Source organism: Lactuca saligna, chromosome 1 (genome assembly GCF_052625555.1).
Source record: "Lactuca saligna cultivar CGN05327 chromosome 1, ASM5262555v1, whole genome shotgun sequence".
Lineage (NCBI taxonomy): Eukaryota > Viridiplantae > Streptophyta > Magnoliopsida > Asterales > Asteraceae > Lactuca > Lactuca saligna.
In genome coordinates, this window is record NC_136417.1 from 1,349,078 (window position 1) to 1,371,745 (window position 22,668).

The 22,668-nt window shown below is 32.2% G+C and overlaps 1 protein-coding gene across 1 annotated transcript; it reads left to right on the plus strand.

Moving 5' to 3' along the window:
* Positions 1-190: 190 nt before the first annotated feature.
* Positions 191-12,880, plus strand: LOC144997435 (uncharacterized). Its single transcript, XM_078957642.1, has 15 exons — positions 191-399; positions 483-604; positions 1,124-1,183; positions 1,282-1,401; positions 1,538-1,657; positions 3,196-3,337; positions 5,463-5,633; positions 5,712-5,867; positions 6,028-6,134; positions 6,214-6,304; positions 6,404-6,545; positions 7,587-7,743; positions 7,845-7,961; positions 8,321-8,447; positions 12,499-12,880. The coding sequence occupies exons 1-15, from the start codon at positions 358-360 to the stop codon at positions 12,739-12,741; spliced, it is 1,917 nt and encodes a 638-aa protein (XP_078813768.1). The 5' UTR covers positions 191-357; the 3' UTR covers positions 12,742-12,880.
* Positions 12,881-22,668: the final 9,788 nt, after the last annotated feature.

Consider the following 22,668-nt stretch of genomic DNA (forward strand, 5'->3'; position numbering starts at 1 on the left):
AATCCTTAATTTTTAAATAAACAGATGAGCAATTTTGTAATTCACTTAAAGTAAAAGTAAAAGAGAATTTAAAAGCACCTTTCTCAAAACTTAAAGCAAACCCCTAAACATATCCACCTAATATCTTATCGTCTTTACCAACTCCAAAGCACCATAAATATATCAACTATCTTTGCCGTGTATTCTTTATTTTAATTAATTATAAAAATAACATAACCTACGACACATTCTCTTAGATTTCGAAATCGTCGTCTTTTGGGTTCGATCATTTGTTTTATTTATAGTTAAAAAAACAGTTGATATTTAGTTCTATAAGGGAAGTGAATAGAGGACAGTGTTTAGAATTGAAAGGGTCTAATGGCGATAATGGGAGTGAAGTTGCATTTCCGAAAGCACCATGTACGTGAATCTTCGATTGTCACTAGTTTGTTTGAATGCATATTCGAGTTGTTTTTATGGGTATAATTAATGTGTGTATGTAGGTGATTATGGATAACGGCATTGTTCAACTCACACTAACGAATCCTGGTGGATATGTTACTGGGATTAAGTACAACAACATCGACAATTTGCTTGAAGCCCACAACGATGAATCTGATAGAGGGTAAGCTGGCTAATGTTGGTTATTTATTATGATTCCTTTCACTAAAACAAGCCAGGGTAGTGGGAAACCGACCTATGCATGGTAGCCATATACGGTTTTGATCTAAATACGTTTTTTTGCAATGTTTTATGACCACGTTGACAATGACAAAGTTCTATTACAAATCCTCCACTCTTTTATTTGTTAACACAAATTTGGAAAGCCAACAAGTGTCGTTAAATGCGTCTCTAATCCTTCTTGTTGGCTGATATTTACCCTAAAATTCATATAGATAATCTGCAACTTTTTTTTTTCATATATAGAATGAAAATTAGAATTATAATAAAGTTAATACATTTTAGTTATCAGTTATCATCTGTAACTATTTTTTATTTTTAATTAATTGACCCCCAAGAAGATTATATTAGCATTACTCATGCACCCCACTTATGAATATGGCTGGATTCGCTGCTCATAGGTTTACAACCTCTTAATTCTTAACCTCTTTTTTTGTCACGACATGTGAATATATATATATAGTTATTGGGATCTCGTTTGGAGTCCACCTAGAAGTCCCGGAACGACAGGCACTTTTGAAAGGTATCTCTCTCGATCGCCATCCCATCCAACGTTTTCTTTTAATTTATCTTGATTCGGAAAGTTTCAACCTTTAATACGTAATGATTGCCATAAAACAGGATTAATGGAACAAGTTGTGAGGTTATAGTCGATACAGATGATCAAGTAGAGCTCTCCTTTTCAAGGACATGGGATTCCTCCCTAGAGGGAAAGCACGTCCCGTTGAAGATAGACAAAAGGTGATATATACATATATATATATATATATATATATATATATATATATATATATATATATATATATATATATATATATATATATATATATATATATATATATATATATATCAGATTATGACGACGAAAACTCAATAGGTTTGTGTTGCTTCGCGGTTCTTCGGGTTTCTACTCGTATGGAATTTACGAACATTTAGAGGGATGGCCTGGTTTCAATCTTCCGGAAACCAGGATAGTGTTCAAGCTCAGGAAAGACAAGTAAACTCCTTTCTTTCTATGTTATACTATAACTTTTTTGTTTTTGTTTTTATTTTTGTTTTTGTTTTTTTCTTCAAAATTGGGTTTTGTTTTCAAAAGCGTTAATTGTAATATGGTTACTTTTAAAATAGTTTGCAAAATGGGTTGATGGACCCACGAAATCATCAAACGTTTTTTCATATTTAGAAAAATGATCCTATGTGAATTCTATTTTTCACGTTTACTTACGTTCATGAACAGACGCAGGATTTCATAGTAGGGGTTGCACGGGAAGATTAGGGGTTGCACGATAGTAGAAAAAATAAAAATTTAAAAAAATTTCGAAAATTTTTCTACTGCGGCTGAAAAATTTAAGGGTTACCGGTGCCACCTCGGAAGCCCCCTAAATCTGCCCCTGCCTACATTCAACAATATATTGATTTTTATTTTATACATATTTCTATTATAAAACATAAACTACAAAAAAAATGTCTATATATTTATAAAAATGAAATAAAACAACGGTCTAAAATTAATATAATAATCAATTAAACACTAATTTAAAACTAGTAGATAACTTAACGTTCGGTCAATTCTAATATGGCAGCCCATGAATTGCATTTGGTGTGTATATATTGTTGGACCTGTATATCAAAGCTATTCAATAAAATCTTTTATATTCTGCTTCCGAGTTCAACTTAAGGAGAGAAAAAAAAAAGGTGGAAATGAGAGGTAAGTAAAAGAAATTGATGCTTTCGGATTTCATTAAATGAATGAAGTGGAAGGAAATTGAAGGATCACTTTACCTCCTAATTTCCTTCTGATTTGGAAGAATTTGGAAAAAAAGAACAAAATGTTTAACTTTCCATCAATTTCTCTCTAACTCAGGAGCACAAAGACAAATTTCTTTTCCTTTCTTTTCTCTTCTATTCTATCCTTACTTTCTTTTCTTTTTTATTCTTTTCTTTGCTACAACTTGGGAGCGGGCTGTTAGAATCCCTCTAATCAGATATTTTAATCTTTCTCGTCTTCGTATCCTAGAACTGACCCTAACCCTAAATTACCACCGTGGTCACCGATCCGGTCAACAATCCGATTATATGTGCCCCTTACACTCGATCTCGATGAGTTAAATTACAATGAGTGACAAGAGCTCTTTGAAGCATATTGCATGTGGTTTGGTGTGAATCACCATCCTGAAGAAGCCACTTCTGGTCCTAAGTGGCAAAAACTCAACTCGTTGGTGGAACATTAGATACATGACACAATCAACAAATCTCTCCTGCAAAGGGTTTTGAAGATAAGAGTTATCGCCCATCATATGTGGGAGAGTCTTGAGGATCCTTTTTTTGGCAAAAAGGAAAAAAAAAGACATGTTATACCATACTCATTAATATGTTTATATGGATGTGCAAATAAATACTAAAAGATGGTGAAATCTTTGGCTGACATTGTTTTTTGAACATCCAAGTTGTTTATAAAGTAGGATCGATTTATGTTTGATGAAAATCTATCTACATAACAAATTATAGTTTCTTATTGTGTTATGAATTTCATAGGTTTCACTACATGGCGATGTCTGATGACAGACATCGATATATGCCTTTGCCTGATGATCGTTCGCCGAATAGAAGTATATCATTGGCTTATCCAGAGGCAGTTCTTATTGTTGATCCCTTAGAGCCCGAGTTCAAAGGAGAGGTATGCAATTAAAGGTTTTTCCATCATCATGATTAGTTAATATAGAACCTATCGATGGAGACATGCCTTCGGGAGTCTTATATTATGACATAAGTAAACAATCATGAATTCTAAAAATAAAAACATAAACAAACTATTGTAATTATATTGAATTAGCTCGACATAATTCAATACAAAGTAGAAGACATACTTGATTTAGAGAGTACAAAACACGAAATATGTACATAAAGAGGCTTGCGATTTGTAGTATCCTAAGAAAAAAACTCATGCCAATGATCTGTCTATAACACATATCTATTAGTTCAAGATTGGAATTTTAATTTGTCAAAATTCTATATGTTCCACTACAAGAAAATAAAGCTAATGTAACACCGTAAAGTGTTGCAGTACCATTTTACTATGTGTTGTATTAGGCAATGTTTCTTTAGGCCTAATACAACACTTCTTTTAATATATGCAACATTTAAAGTGCTACATTTTTAATAATCTCAACACTTGTAAACGTAATACATATTAAACCAAGGGCACAACTTTTTACTATAAACACAACTCTTCTTTTATTTTACAATAAACTTATGGCAGCATTTTATGCACATCAAGTGGAACACTTCCATGCATACATGCAACACTAGTCATAACTGATTTTACAATATAAACACAACTCTTCTTTTATTTTACCGATAAAAAATATGTTGCAAAATAACATTAAAGCTTTATACAATATAAAAGAACAATAATTTAAGTACTTACATCTATTAGAAGCTAATATGAGAAATAAATTATGCATAGAATAAAACAAAGTAATTATAAATTGTAATTTTACACACCCAACGTTTACATAACAAACATTATATGTATAAACAACATAAAAACTATCGACTATAATAATAGAAAATACATAAATCCAAAAATACTTGTACTTTCTTTCACACGATATCATTGCAAAAATCCACTTGCATCTTTCGTGCGCCAAAAAGATATTTAGAACATGTTTACAGTTATAGAAAAATATGTTTAGTATTTTTAAGAAATACATATACACACTTCACAATAATGAACAATGAATTTATTTTCATTTTAAACAATTCACAAGAATGATAGGTAAAAAACACTTCCATAGATGCTACAAAAATATCAACTAGAGCACTCTTGTATTCTACGGATTGGTAGTTCTTAATTTCTTTGTTCAATTTATTCAAAATGGAAATTTTACCAAAATTACAATTAAGTAATAACATAATTAATAACTTGAATTGTCTTACATTTTTCTTGTCATGTCATCATATCTTTCACAGCATATATTTTTTATTATCCTTTTACGTATGCGTTCAAATATTTGAGTTGAGTTAGGTTGTTCCATATTTAGGTTCTCATTCATCTATATTCATAATAACAAAAGATCAAGAAGAAAATATAATTGCATGGAACGAGATGATAAACACACAACACTAACAAAGCAAGGACATTACCAATTCCTCATGAATCCTAGAGAACTTTTTCGGGCTAGCTTTGAGCCTTACATACATTCCTTTTGGGAAAACATTGATTCTGCACACAGAAAAAAGGCAATCAAAACAATAGTTGTTTAAATGATCAAAAAATAAATAGCAAGAATAGGGATGATGAAATATAGAGTGACCGAACAATCAAAAAATAACTTACAGATGCAATAACACACAATCATGGACAATTAAAAAATATACGTAATTGATGCTACCGAGTACATCTATCAACACTAACTTTCTAGCTAGCTGACTATTAAAAAAAATATCAAAACAATCACTAAAACTATGAGAAAAATGTTATATAATTGTAGCATACAAAGCATGCAAGTAATATCTAAAAAAAATACATATTTATTGCATAATTATGACCATTCTCTTCAACATAACAAAGCATGCAAGTAAATAACATTTAAAATTGATGCACAAAGAAACAATAAGAAACATAGAAAATGTAAATCACATATGATTCTTTCCCGACATAAGATGATACAAAGAAATGTAGAAATAAAGAGAATATCACACAAATACAAGCATGAGAAAGAGAAGAGCCAACTTCACTTTCCCGTATGCTTTGCTCTTCTTCTTCGTAAATTTACGTTCTTATGATTTTTTGGGTGTAGGTAGATGATAAATATCAATATTCATGTGAAACCAGTGATCTAAAGGTTCATGGATGGATATCCATAGATCCATCAGTAGGGTTTTGGCAAATTTCGCCAAGTAATGAGTTCCGTACCGGCGGGCCTACCAAGCAGGAGCTTACTTCGCACGTTGGCCCCATAAATTTAGCGGTAGGAATAGTTAAATTTTGTGGTACCAACAACTTGTTCAAAAAGTTTAGCTAAACGAGCGTATTTTCACGAATTCAGATGTTTGTTAGCGCTCATTATGGTGGAAATGATTTAGTAATCAAATTTGATGAAGGGGAAGCATGGAAGAAAGTTTTTGGTCCGGTTTTTATGTATCTTAACTCTACCTCTACGAGTGAGGACCCGATTACGCTCTGGGAAGATGCCAAGAATCAGGTATATTATTTATTTAGAAGCTCTTTTAGTGTGTGTGGGTGTATACAAGTACATTTCTTAATTTTCTTGCTTTCAACCATCTTAGATCTTGGTCATACAAAAATAACATTTTATTTCCAAAACAAACGATCACTATTACTTTATAATCGACCATTTTCAGATGTTGGATGAAATAGGAAAGTGGCCTTATAGTTTTCCAGCTTCCAAAGATTATCATCAAGCTGAGGAACGAGGCATGATAAGTGGCAAATTAATGGTATATGACAGGTATAATCTTCTTTCCTTTGTATCCACAAGAAAAATCAAAACATAAGAGGCATGAAGACCAATTTATGCACCTATTTAGATTCATTAGCAATGAACAAAAGCCCGCAATTGATGCTTGCATCGGGCTAGCTCCTCCAGGAGACTCTGGATCATGGCAATTTGAAAACAAGGTGAGTTTCAAATAGGATATAGAGATTAAAGCCTCGTTGCATGCAATATTTTATCTGAAATTAGCAATCGAAAAACCAATTGTGTTTATTTTTATATAGGGATATCAGTTTTGGAGCAAAACAAATGAGGAAGGGCATTTTTTGATTGAAAACATTTTGGCTGGCACATATAATATATATGCGTGGGTCCATGGATTCATTGGTGACTATAGACACGATACCACCATCACCATTACGTCAGGTGTGGATGAAATTTGAAAGTGGATTGTTAACAAGTTAAAAGGAATTACTTTTCATACAAATCAAAATGAGTCAATTTTTGCTACTTTTATATTATAAATATACTAAAGGTTTAGGTTTAAGTCTCATACGAAAGATATATACTAGGATTAGTATAGTGAGTGCATACGAAGCCGTTCTAAAAAAATATTATTATACAAATGGTGGTTTTATTATATATCAAATAAATAAATTTGTCTAGCAAGATTCTAATAATTATTTACCTTTAAACTATCCAACCTGATTCATTTCATAGCTTAATATTCATTTCTAAAAAAATATTATTATACAAATAGTGGTTTTATTATATATCAAATAAATAAATTTGTCTAGCAACATTCTAATAATTATTTACCTTTAAACTATCCAACCTATTATATTTCATAGCTTAGTATTCATTTCATTAATTTTTGCCACATATCAATTTTTAAAAAGTCATATTGCCATGTGGCATTTTTCTGTATTTCCATTTCTTATTATTCTGCTTAAACCAAAAAATCTATTTCAAATTTTATTTTCGTAACTATATTTGCATAAAATTAAGGACTTTCTGAATTGTAGCCTATAGATAAATTGGTTGCTTATTTTCTTGATAATACAAATCCCTAAGTAAACCAAGAATGAAATCTTATGCAAATATAAAATCAAGGACTTTCCGACTTTTGGATGAGATTTCAAAAGTGGGTACTTTAGAGTCAAAAGAGGTTTATTTTTATTTTTTTATGCACAATGCCTTATAAGTTTAAAAAATGTGGGCTTTAGTTATATGTAATAATAAAGAATAATTTTTGTTTGATAAAAGAAAATTAAATTTTAATTTATGTAAATGTTTAACAATTAATCGAATATGTATGGAGTAGCCTCCAACTTTGAAAATATATTATTAATTTCAAAATTGTTTAATTGTCATCCGTGTATTACATGAGTTATAACCTAGTTTTTCATAAAATGGGTTGAAACCTCCTTCAAAAACAACAATTGTTATTATATCAATCGTGCACAGGTTGTGACATTGAGGTTGGCAATCTCGTTTTTGAGCCACCGAGAGACGGTCCAACTTTATGGGAGATTGGTATCCCTGATCGCTCTGCAGCCGAATTTTACGTTCCTGATCCTGATGTTATATATACCAACCAGTTTCTCGTCAACCGTCTCAACAGGTCAACAATATTTACAATCTTCATATATATATATATATATATATATATATATATATATATATATATATATATATATATATATATATATATTATTTAAGCAGGTTTAGACAATACGGATTATGGGAAAGATATTCAATTCTTTACCCGGATCAAGATTTGGTTTTCACGATCGGTGAAAGCGATTACAACAAAGACTGGTTTTTTGCACATGTAACCAGGTATAATCCATCTCTTTCTGGGCATGGACAGTTGTATAATTAAAATATCGTTCATAATGGGTTTGATGTACCAATAATTTCTCTTTATAAGTGAGTAATGTATCAGTTATATTTATAAATGATGAAAATGCATAAAAAACGATTTAGGAGGTTTTAAGCATTTGAATACATTTTGAAGACTTCCTGAACATTGAATTCCTTAACCCATTTACCATGTTTTTGGTTGAGTTTTTATTAATAATTTAATCATTTGACTTGTTGGGGAGGAAAATAAATAATACGACCAATTAACCTTTCTATAAATAAGTTTGAATACGTAGCTTTGAAGTTAAAAATTTCTGTCCTATATTGCTTTATAGGAAAAAAGAGGAAAATACATATGAAAAAACGACATGGACGATCAAATTCACGCTTAACGAAGTGAACACTAATGGAATTTACAAACTAAGATTGGCTCTAGCATCTGCAAACGTTTCTGATCTGCAGGTATGTTATTAATATGACAACAATTATACATTGCTAATGATTAAGAAATAACACCGATTTATAATTCATAACAGATGTACTATAGTTTTGCATTTATTGGAAAATTGTTTGGTCTAGTTTTACATTTAATAGGTCACATTAACAAAACGAGTATATAAAAATCAATATATTTGGATTTCAATATTTTTAGTAATAATAATTTTCAATATAGTTTTAAACTTTATTGAGTCAATCTAGTAACATCTGTTTTTCATATGAAATACGCAAATTGTGTCTCACTCGATATCCCCTAAATGTTAGATTAGTTGTTTTGTTCGATTAAAAAGATTCGATACAGAAAATAATTTCATTGTCGTCACTGGAGGAAGTAAAGGCGATGGAAACTCCGGTTTTTAGTTCATATGCTTCGATTTGTGGGGTTTGAAATTTGATATAATTCTACAACTTTCTGATAAATTTCGGCAAATATGTTAGACTTTTAGCAATTAAAGATCAACTTTTGAGGTTGGATTTATGTTATATGCACAACATGCTCATCATCTGGTGTAGATGAGAAACAAAGTGATGTCTTAGATCCATCCCTTGTCAAGGATCATCCATCACTCAACACTTAGGTTTGGATGCTCTTTGTGCAAACCAACAGTGTGTTGGTGTGTGATTTCGTTCCCTTCCTTGTTAAATATTACTTCATAGCTTAAGGTTCATCTCGAGGTTTGTTCTCTTGTATAGTTTCTTTTTCTACAAGTTCAGGTGATATTTGTATATGCCCGTTCAAAAGCTTCCATTGTTTCACAAATGGTGAAGTGGGAAGTAAGGAGATTGGCCATATGATTTCACATATCAAAAGACATCATCTACATACAGAAGATCGTAATGTTTTACATGAAGCTCTTTCTAGTAATGTAGGTTTATTTTTGGCGATGGAAGAAACTTTGAAGGCCTTTGGTCATTGGATGTGTGGGAAGTGTATGGCTTTGCATGCTCTTAGCTATTATTGTCATCACCCGGATGGTCGTGCGAGGTTTGTTACAAGGGCTGACGGCTCGAGTTGTTACATTATCGATATTTTAAAGTCGTCTACTAAAGAGTCGGTGACAAATGTTCTTTGAGGTTTAGTTTTTGATGTTGGACTCCTTGATCGTGTTTTTAAAGAGCCTACCACTACAGTCAAGAGTATCCCCCATAGTTGTTGCCTTGCTTTCTCTTAGGTTTTGAAAACTGCTCTTTACAAGGTGATTGCCCAACCTGGCGTGGTTGATGCATGGATTTGTTTGTTACTTCTTCCTTGTTGCATACTGCAGGTGTTTAGGCCCAAAAATAGACAAGAATGTAGGTCTAGGAATAGAAAATCCTTACAACAAAGCTCTATCTTGAAGTCTTTGGATACACAGGGGAAAGAGGATGGTATCAGGAAGTTAGTTCAATATATGTTACACAATCCCGAGGTTGGGGCCATGAGACAGAGTGGAGGCACCTTTTAGAAGGAGTCTACATCAAGTAACACCAACATCAGTTAGTGTCTCCGTAAGGTTGCAGATGGGCATTTTACCGCAGCAGTGAAAGTGTTATGCTCATCGGGTGTTGCACCATATAATGGTGATACTATTGAAGCTTTGGAGGACAAACACCCTTTCAGGCCACCCCTATCCATGTCGAGCCCCTTAATTTCTGATCCTCCCCTTGTAGCAGACTCTGACTGTGTATTTGGTTGCATCAAATCTTTCCCTAAAGGAACTTCTTGCAGGAGAGATAGCTTGAGGGCTCAATACTTACTGGATGCCCTTTGTGGAGAAAGGTCTACTATTGCCACAGATCTCATATGTGCTATCACTTCAGTGGTTAATTTATGGTTATTGGGAAGATGTCCGACCATTTTGGCTGAGTTTGTTGCATCCGCTCCTCTCACGCCTCTACTTAAACCTGACAACGGGATCCGTCCACTTTCAGTAGGCACTATATGGAGATGTCTGGCTTCCAAGGTGGCCATGAAAGGTGTGGGTAAAGAAATGGCTAGGTACCTTAACGATTTTCAATTTGGGTTTGGTGTGTCTGGGGGTGTTAAGGTAGTGTTACACAGTGCCAATAAGGTGTTAAGTGAACACCATGCTAATGGGTCTCTTGCAATGCTTACAGTGGACTTCTCGAATGCCTTTAACCTGGTGGATAGATCATCATTTCTCCACAAGGTTAAGAGGATGTGCCCTTCTATTTCTTTACGGGTGAATTTCATGTACGGGTAAGCAGCGAGACTTTATATCGGAGACCAACATATATAGTCTGCCATTGGGGTGCAACAAGGCGACCCCTTAGACCCTCTTCCCCTCGTTTTGCAAATGCTTGTGCACAAGATTAGTGACAAGTGTAAGATCCTTCTCCATGCATGGTATCTAGATGATGGGACTGTCATTGGGAATTCAGAGGAGGTGGCTAAAGTGTTAAACATTATTCGGGTGAATGGTCCAGACTTGGTTCTTGAGTTGAAAATCAAGAAAGCAGAGATTTTTTAGCCCTCCTGTGATGGTAGGAAGCTTCACACCAATTTATTCCCTGCGGATATATAAATACCTTCTTTGGTGGTGAAGCTCCTTAGGGGGGGGGGGGGCTGTTAGCAGAGACGCAGGGTTTATTAGCGGGCTGGCCATAAAAAGAGCAATCAATGTTGTTTATTTGATGGATCTTCTTCCAAAACTATGTGACCCACCAAGTGAGCTCCTTTTGCTTTGATTATGTATGGGCATTGCAAAACTTTTCTTTGGTTTAAGGACATGCCAGGCAGTACACATGGAAATGTCAGCTTTGTTCTTTGACAAAGGATTTCACAGGTTTATTAAGGATATGGTGGTATGTGGAGGCCCCTTCTTTGGATACATTCAGTGGCGTCTAGCTTCCTTACCTATTCGTTTCGGTGGTTTGGGTTTGTACTTAACATACGAGGTTTCCTCCTACACATTTGTAGCCTTGAGGGAATCTTGGGCATTACAAGACCACATCTTACGTGACAGTGGCATATGTGGTATGGACTCTGATTACCTATGTACTATGATTCGTTTTCGCAATACGATTATGGGATTTGACTATGGTGGTTTCACTAATAAGGACACCGCTCCCCTTAAATCCCAAAAAGCATTGGTGTGTGCCCTGTTTAACTAAATTGTCAAAGATATGGAAGTCAACTTCGACATGAATGTTAGACAGAATGCAATTTTTGAGTGTCTTTGTGCACCTCATGCTCAGTATTTTCTGCTAACTATCCCTATTGATGGCCTTGCCAGCATATGTCTCATGTGGAGTACCAAACTATCCTTCGTTACCGCCTCATGATTCCTCTATTCCCAATTAACAAGATATGTCCAGTTTTCCGCAAGGCATGTTTAGATTCCTTTGGGGAACATTTGGTTCATTGTAGAGAGCTCCCTTGTTTCATGTACAAACATGATGTGGTTAGGGATGTTCTCTTTGGTACTTGTCGGCATCCTGATATTTCTGCGAAGAAAGAAGCGCCAATGAACTTTTTGACGGACCCACATGATGGAAGATCCACACTTAAACTGACTGACATTTTGTTCTTTGGATGGGTTGGATGGAAGCACGCGTGTGTGGATCTTACTAGGGTCTCTCCTCTCATCGATTTGAGGAGCGGGGGTTTCTCAGCAGGGCATGCCACTTTGAAAGTCATTGCGTGTAAAGTGACAAAGCATGAGAATGCATGTATAGAAAATCAACATGTGTTTGTACCTTTTTCATTTGATACATTTGGTTGTCTCGCACCAGAGGCGGTGGATCTCCTCAACAGAGTGCAACAGTTCATGCATTCTAGTGTCATATCTCCTAGATCTACAGAGGTTGTTTTCAAAAAAAATTTGTTTTGACATCCAGAAACGGATAGCGGTGCAACTTATTGTCCATTTTCCTTCCATCGATACATACTGAACTATATTATTCACTAAAAAATACGCATTAAATTATTAATTTTCTATTGCATATAAATTAGTTGAATCAAAGATGTGTAATTTCAATGTGTGTGTGTTTGTGATCGGATTTTGAATTTCAGGTTCGTCTTAACGATCCAAACAAGGATTTGCCATTGTTTTCTACTGGAATAATTGGAGGAGACAATGCAATTGCAAGGCATGGAATACATGGGTTGTATTGGTTGTTCAACATAGACATACCAGGAACAAACTTGAACACTACCATAGAGAATGCGATTTATTTGACACAAGAAAATGCAGGAAACCCGTTTTATGGAGTTATGTATGATTACATTCGTTTAGAAGGACCACCTAGCTCCTAAGTTTATTTTTAGTCATGTATGAAATTAATGTAATTATATGGTCGCATATGCTTTAAACTTGTATATACAAGAACAAACTAGTTATGTGGTTATTAGATTTTCTAAACGTTCATAATTTTCAAATGCGATTAGAATATAATAGTGTATACAAATGTGTATAATTTCACTTACATCTATAAAAACACCATAAAAATCATTTTTTGTTATTAAAACTCGTAATATATTCAATCTCCATGGTAAAACAATAATATTGTTGGGATAAGCTTATTAATTTTATAAGTGAAACGTCAAAGGGAGTAATGCATTTGAAAATAATTTTTCTAGCCGATTCCACCGTGTAACTTCCACTCAGATCCAATTCCCAACACATCTATCATTTTGATTTGACATCAAAAAGACTTTGTATTATGGCAAGAAGATTCATCATTTGGTTTATTTCACCCTAGAAAAATAAATCTCACATCCTAGCCGAGTCCATATCACGAACTGTGGCCTATTGATTGTGATCAAGAAGATAAATTCTAGAACATGAACTTTTAATGGGAATATCACCAATCCAAATGTTGTTCTGAAATAAAGTATCTCTACCATAACCAAATGTTCTTGGAACATAAGATATGTATATTAATACATTTATCAATCAGTTTCATGGCTGATCTCAAAATATCAACCGAAGGTAACCCCGTGTAACCAATTTAAATATTAGAGTTCCATTTGCCATCATATCCATAAATACTCTTGATTAACTGAACACAATAAGCATCCCCAATATTCATGATCTATGCATCCATTTAAATGGGAGAGGTTGATTAAAATCATATACACCTCCCACTCTTAATCCTCATTCTTTATTAATCAGAAAAATCATTAGTGGGGTAAACATTGCATAATAACTAGCGATTGGCTCCCAAAGTATATACCTTCATCTCCTAATCCTAAATTATAACCACAAAATTTAGTGACTTCCCCGAAATATCACATATAACATAACATAATAAACAACTATGGGTTATATGCAACCCTGAGACTATCAACAGTCCAGAGGACTATCAACAATCCTTTGGTCCTGCGGACTATTAGCAATCCTTTGGGCTCATAGCAACCCTATGGGTTATCAAAAATCATGAGGACTATTAGTAGTCCTGGAGTTATCAACAATCCAATAAATACACACAACGACAATCAGCAAATAAGACTCTACTAGTCTATCATGCTCCTTACTATGACATAGGTAATATATTGAGAAGACTTACATCGCAAATAACATACAAACACAACATCTCTCTCAAAATGAAGACTGGTACTAAGAATCTCCTAATCATCAATATAAAAGTACCCTCTCAATCTACACCCTAAAACCCTCAATTTGATCAAAAGTCAACATGGTCAAAAAGTCAATGGTGAAAGTCATCCCCAGTTGTCCTCCACGTCGTGGCCACCTATAGGCCACGTCGTGGTAGCTACATAACAAAATAGTCATGGTGACACCGGCCACTACATTGTTACAAGTAGACTCCCATGTAGTGGAAATTGGTCTCCCACAACTTAATGGATTAAGCCCTTAACCCTTAACCCCATGAGCTACAAATTTCAGATGGGAATCTCCCCAAGGTCTTCATGGATAAAGTTTCTAACTTTATCCATTAAGAAATCCTAATAAACCAAGATCTCAAATCCTAATCTCTTAATAGTCGCACTCTTTACATAGAAACCAAACTAAGTCATTAAAGTCCCCCTTCTAACCACCACCATGGTCCAGAAGTCAAATAAGGCACACAAACATTATTGCGTTCACCTGAACTCCAAGAACGTGAATAAATGGACCAAAAAGCTCATAAAATGACCTAAAAGTAGATCTAAAGATCTAACGAGCAATGTGAAGACTTTATACATCTGAAAGACTAGAAATATGATGAAGATGCAAGATCTAAGCTGGAACCAAGCACACAAGAACAAAATTGGACTCCTTCTTCCTTCAACTTTCATACAAGTGGCTGGTACTTAAAGGCTAAGGTTTGGATGGGGAATGATCTTAGAGGGTAGAGGGTGCCAAATTAGGTAACCCTAGGAGTTAGTACCCTTAAATAGGGTACAAGCCTAAAGATTTGGGGTTTTACACCAAAATAGCTGCCACGTCGTGGCAAACAGACTGCCACGATGCGACGCTTCACAGCTCTGTGTTCTTAATCGGATGATGCCATGTCATAGGGCGTCATCCACCACATCGTGGCCCACCTAAAACCCCCATAAATTATATTTTAAAATTTAAACTTGGAAAAAGCATTTACTAGAAAATGGATGTTACAATTCTACCCCACTTGAATCAAATTTCGCCCTCGAAATCCGTTGGTGAGAACAACTCAAGGTAGTGCTTCCTCATATCCTCCTCAGGTTCCAAAGTCCATTTAAAACCCTTCCGGATCTGCCATTTCACCTTAACCGAATCCATCACCTCGTTGCGCAGACCTTCATCTTCTGGTCGAGAATCACCATCAATCGCTCAGCATAAGTCAGACATTCATGAACCTGAATATCATCCAATGGAACCACAACTATGTCATCGGCCACATACTTCCATACTTGAGAAATATGGAAGTTGCTATGGATCTGACTGAGCTCCTCATACATATCCAATCAGTAAGCCACATTGCCTACCTTGGCCACCACACAGAACAAACCGGTAAAATTGGGGTCCAGGTTTCCACACTTCCTAAAACGAATAATACCCTTCCAGGGGGATAACTTTAGAAGTACTATATCCCAGACCTAAAACTCTAACTCTGAATGGTGTCGATTCGCATAACTCTTATTCTAGCTTTAGGTTGTCAACTATCTAAATCTGACATGTTGAATAAGCTCAACTTCTTTTATTAGAAGAATAAAAGGCGAGAATTGGGTGATACGTGTAATACATTCCGGTGTGAAATGTACCTGTCGGCAAAGAGTGTCAATGTTTTATCAGTGTATGGTAGATACAATGAGTCATTAACTTCTTTAATAAAAGATTTGTTGGGAGAGAATGGGTAGGTGTGTGTAATACACAATGTGACATGATATACCCATCGGCACAGAGTATTCGAATTCTCATCAATGTCTAGTTTTATACATTGAATCATAAAATTCTAAAGAAGAAAGTAAGGCGAGAATGGATTGGTTCATACGATAGCTTATGGTACATAGACTAACCATCGACTTAGATTTTTCAAGCTCTCATTAGCGAATGGTATGTTACGCTGAATTATAAGGCTTTAATGAATAATTTAAGGGCAAGAAGGGATCCGTACGTGTGATAGCCTTCGATACATGGACTAACGATCAACACAAAGTTTCAAACTTTTTTCATTGTAGTATATTACAGTGAATCCTTAAGTTTTAGGGTAAATGTCACTGTAACCCAATAAACTATCGGTTTTTGTTTTAAAAGGTCCTTAATGTTATTTTTTTGCAGTTTAGAGGCATAAAACCAATTTTTACCTGCTAAAAAGGGAACTTGACTTGCAATTGCCGGTCTACTTAATGATTTAGCATTTTTCAATAAAAATAAAATTAAACTATAATACACATCACTCGCATCCTCACCCACCACATAAGACTTTATGTTCATGTTCAAGCAAGACGCCCACCTTCCTGATTCGCTCTCATCGACCTTCGCCCTAGAGATTAGCCTTATTCTTATTAGGTTTCTCTCTTTACTTGGTATCCTAGGTTTCAATCTATTCTTCATTATGATTTACATGGATGTAAAACTCGGTGAAGCATCACATTAACCCAACAAGGATGTTACACAAAGGTTGGAGAAACTGATGGTCGGTCTGCAATCAGAGTTCAGAGGGCATGAGTCCGCAATAGGTTCGACTATCTTCTTCATTCCGATTTCACGTGTTTTTGTTTTTGTTCGTTGATAATCTTGCTTGGAAGCCTTGTGGAATCGTTTTTCTCAAACCTAGAATTGTTTTTCAGGTATGTGGACGATTGTGGTGGAAGACGATGGTGTTTGGTGGCGGTGTTAGAGGTTGAAGATGGCAAACGGTTTCCAAATCACTTGGAGGTTGGAAGCCATCTTGCTTGGAAGCCAGCGATTGAAGGGACGAGGTAAGAGACACACACAACAACAACAAATAGCTCTGTTCATGACTCGAAGGGGAAGAGACCATCGAAACCCCTATATCTCGTTTTCCAATTTCTTTTGGGCCATACACACTGGATACATATTGCATCTATTTTCAGCCAATTTAGCACAACACATAACCATTAGAAGAAAACTTTGGTCTTCTACCGAGGCAAAGCCCTAAAACGGGTCTAAAACCAATTGGATCATGCATAAGTACAAGCTTGCTAATTCTATTAAGATAAGATCAAAAAGAAAATCCACATTATTTGCAGCTTGTTTCCTGAAGATTATGATGATTAACTTCATTTTGAATTCATTTTTGTTCGAGGCATGGTGGATTTCGTGATTTTATGATGTTTTTGAAGAAAAGTGGAAGAAAATGGTGAGAACAATCTTAGATGAAGGTGATCTCTCATCGCAGATGAAGGTGAAGAGAGCAGTAAACAAGAGAATGTTTCCTCTTCTATAAATAGGAAAGGTTGTGAAATGTTTCAAAGGGACCAAACCATGAGAACTTCCTCATGCCTGCCTTTGTAGGATTTTGAAGGTATTATTTGGTGAGATTGTCTATATTGGCAAGTGTCCAGTTAACTTTTAGAATTCCAAAAATGGTTTTGAACCGAATTTTTTTAGGTTTTAACTGTGTTTTAGTGAAAAAAAATTATGTAGTTGGCTATATTGAGTTGAAACGGGGCTGGATCAATTTGGACTGATAAAAGAATTATTTTCCTTTCACAACAAACATTTGAAACTCCCATGATTTTTCAAACTATTTCAAATAATATTATAAATAAGTTACATAATTTTATATAAATATAAAAAAGCATCTACCTAAACCTAAAATTATAACTGTTTGAAAAATCACTTTGATTCAAAAGCACGAAATATATACAAACCGGGTTTCACTAGAAAAAAAAATATGTAGTTTGGTATATTTAGTTGAATCGGTTTGAGTTTGATTTATTTGGACCATAAAAGAAGCATTTTCCATTCACTACATACACTTGAAACTCCCATGATTTTTCAAATTGTTTCCAATTATATTTTAAAAAAGTTACATAATGTTATATAAATATAAAAAAACATTTATCTAAACATAAAATTATAATTGTTTGAAATTCGATTTGATGAAAAGCACGAAATATATATGCAGATTATATTTTATAAATGAATTCTTTTTATAATGAACTTTTGAATCTTGAAAATACATATAAACAAACTTTCTATGTTAAGTACCTAACTGAATTTATGATTTGATAATTGAACAAAAAGTTATTCAATAAAAACTTACTTTTTTGGATAGCAACTTACGAGATTATAGAAAAATGAAACTATTGAATAATAAAGAAAGGGTAAGCAAGAGAAGTGTGTTTTACTAAATAAGTTGAATAATGTTTTATTAACAAGAAAATGTGTTTTATTACAATGTCTTCATCCCATATCGATGGTGAGAGTAAACAAGAGAACATTTCCTCTTCTATAAATAGGAAAGATTGTGAAATGCTTCAAAAGGACCAAACTATGAGAACTTCCTTATGCCTACCTTTTTAGGATGTTAAGGGTATTCTTTGGTGAGATTGTATTTATTGGCAACTGTCCATTTAAGTTTTAGAATCAGGAAAATGGTTTTGAACAATATTTTTTAGGTTCAAATAGAGTTTCAGTTGAAAAACCGTTATGTAGTTTGGTATATTTAGTTGAATCGATCTGAGTTTGATCAATTTTGACCGATAAAGGAAGCATTTTCCTTTCAACACATACATTTGAAACTCCAGTGTTTTTTCAAATTGTTTCTAATAATATTATAAATAAGTTACCTAAACATAAAATTATAATTATTTGAAAAATAAATTTGATTCAAAAACACAAAATATATACAAACCGGGTTTCAATAGAAAAAATGTTATGTAGTTCGGTATATTAAGCTGAATCAGTCCGAGTTTGATAAATTTGGACCGATAAATGAAGCATTTTCCTTTCATCACATACATTTGAAACTTCCATGATTATTCAAATTGTTTATAATAATATTATAGGTTACATAATGTTATATAAATATAAAAAAAATCTACTTAAACATAAAATTTAATTGTTTGGAAAATCACTTTGATTCAAAAGCACGAAATATATACTTGATTTTATTTTATAATGAATTCATTTTATACTGACATTTTGAATCATGAAAATACAAATAAACAAACTTTCTATATTAAGTACCTAACTGAATTTATGATTTTAGGATTTAACAAAAAATTATTTAATAAAAACTTAATTTTTTATAGCAACTTACGAGATTACTGAAAAATGGAACTATTGAACAATAAATTTTTTGGATAACAATTTATTTTTATTATTTAATATTTTATTTAACAAAATGAAATTATTGGCAAATAAAGAAATGAGTTTAATTAAAATGTCTTCATCCTACATTGATTGTGGGAGTAAACAAGAGAATATATTCTCCTCTGTAAATAGGAAAAGAAGTGAAATATTTCAAAGGGACTAAGCCATGAGATATTCCTTGCATCTAACTTTGTAGGACGTTGAGTTTATTCTTTGGTGAGATTGTCTTTGTCGACAAGTCACCAATTAAATTTCTGCATGATTTTGGGCCGTATCTTTTTGATTTGGATCAAGTTTAATAAGGATCCGAGTGTCTTATGGTTGAGTTAGGCAAACTCGCTTCGATTGGAGGCCGAGTTTAAGTAACATGTCGAGTATTTGGTTGTGTTAGCCAAGTTTTACAACCCTGTATGTAATCTAATTTAAAGTTTTAACCTTATAAAAGACGTCACAATTATCATATGTTCTACATAATTATGGTAATATTTATGATACAAAACATTTTTTTTACTATTTAAGATAAAAAGTTGTCTCTATTATCATATGTTGTACAGAATGATAAAATTTAAGATAGATAAAAAAATGTCTCTATTATCATATTTTCTACATAAGGATAATATTTAATATAAATGTTTTAATTTAATATGAAATTATTATTTAATAAATAACAATAACGATTTATTTATTTTTAAAAATTAATTTTTTTTTCTATTTTACTCATATAACTTTGTATATGCAATACAACTTCAAGTTCCAACCTTATCTCTTATAATATAGTTCAACATAATAAAAATACTAAAAATCATTTTTTATATTTTTATGAAATTATTATTTAATTGTTAATAACAATGTTTTAGTTATTTTTAATATAAAATATTTATTTTATATCCTACGCAATATATATATATATATATATATATATATATATATATATATATATATATATATATATAGAGAGAGAGAGAGAGAGAGAGAGAAAGAGAGAAAGAGAGAGAGAGATTGTGTGTGGGGGTGGGTGCGGGAAGGACCGTAGAACCCACAATAGAGCCAAGTCACCAACCGATCTTTGCTTGGTGCAATCTCTCCGACGGTACCATTGATACCGCCAACCTAATCTCCTTCCCAAGCCATTCCGATCTCCTTAACAATCCTCTGTAGCTTTGGCCTTTTACATCTTTTTACTAAAAAAATAGTATTTACCTCAAATTTTCCTTTATTATAAGTTTGGCCCAACTTTTGTTTATTTTTTACATATTTTTACCAAAAAAAAAAAAATGAAAAGTCGGTTTTTTCTTTTTTCAATTCTTTCTTTTCCCTCAAATTTTCCTTTATTATAAGTTTGATCCAACTCTTCGTTTGTTTTACAAATTTGATAAACATTTTTTTTAATAATTTTTCATAACTTTTGATTTTTTTAGGTTATCTTTTTTAAAATTCTCAAAATAACTTCTAGTATATATATATATATATATATATATATATATATATATATATATATATATATATATATATATATATATATATATATATATATATATATATATATATATATATATATATCCGGTAAGAAATTTTTTTTAGTAGGAAGGTAAAAAATATATAGAAAAAAACTTCTTACCTTCCTACAAAAATTTTCCTTCTTATTTGATCTTGATTCTCTCTCTCTCTCTCTCTCTCTCTATATATATATATATATATATATATATATATATATATAGAGAGAGAGAGAGAGAGAGATAGAGGGAGAGAGAGAGAGTGAGAGAGAGAGGGAAGTAAGTACAATTGAGAAAATAGAAAATGATGAGAATTGATGAATCATTTTTAGCCACTCATTTATTTTTGCCGTAAAAACCTCCATCGTACTTGCGAAAATGGGAAAAAAAATACACATTTGTTTTCCAACAAAACATTTTCCTTAAACTATGCTAATCATTACCTTAATATATATAAACATAGTTTTTTTTTTTTAATTTTTAAGGAACTATTTTTATTGAAAAATGATTTTAAATATATATCAAAATTCTTAATTATTTTATCTACAAATAGACATCCATATTGATATAATTTTAAGATAAATTAAAATTTTTATTTTTTTATAGTTTCAGATATCGTTATTTATAAGTGAATAAAAACGCATCAAATTTTTACTACAGTACATTCGTTATTCACTTATTAATAAAAAATATTATTAATTATTATTATTATTATTATTATTATTATTTTTGTAGTTTAAGTATCATTTATACTACTTCTTCATATATGAATAACAAATTAATTGTAACAAAAATCTGATAATTGTTTTGTTCATATATGAATATAAAATATGATGACAATTAATACACATTTTATTCATATATAAATACCGTATAATATGTGACGAAAGACGATGAAAAAAATATATTTTAAGTAAAAAGACTTTATTATATGTTATATTCATATATGAACGATACTCAAACTATATAAAAAAAAAGTTAGGCATACGTGTTATTCATAAGTGAATAACAAATATATTATAATAAAAATCTGATATTTTTTTTATTCGTTTATGAATAATGAGAGCTGAAACTCTAAAAAAAATTTTATCTGTAAACTATATCAATATGAATGTTTATTTATAGAGAATAAAAAATTATAAATTTTGATATATTTAAAATAATTTTTCGATAAAAATCGCTTTCTAAAAATAATAAAAACAAAAAAAAAATGTTTTTGAGTATATTAAGATAATTATTAGTATAGTTTAATAAAACATGTTTTATTGGAAAACACATGTATATCCGTTATCAATTTCCACCGGTATGCCTAAGTGTTTTGCGGCAAAATAAATGTACGGCTGAAAATGATCTCCTTATTGTCTATCTTTTTTTTTCTCAATTGAACTCTTCTCTCTCTCTCTCTCTCTCTCTCTCTCTCTATATATATATATATATATATATATATATATATATATATATATATATATATATATATATATATATATATATATATATATATATATATATATATATATATATATATATAGTGAAGTAGTGAAATAAGTGAATTCTCTCTCAAAGATATAATACTTTTCTATTCATTTCAAAATTAAAAATAATTTATTTGATGTTGGAATTCAAAGTGAAACAAAGAGTGTGTGACACGCGAAATATTTAAAGATGTTTAGAAAACCAGCAACAAAAAAACTGTTAGAGAGCTGCTGTTAGAAATTAAACCTCAATTATTTAAGTCAGAGAATAACGTATAATTGATAAATGACAAGACAACAAAAACAAATTTAATTAACTGGATATGAGGAGGACGACCAAGAATTTGTTTGTGTTGGAAAATGAAGGGATCTATGTAATATTCTAAATAACCTTAAACATGATTTGATATTAGTCTTAATTATCAAGCTTTTATTTGTTATGTCGAGCTTTATCCTTTAATACAGAGTTACGTATGACTGTAATTTTATATATAATTAATAATATTTT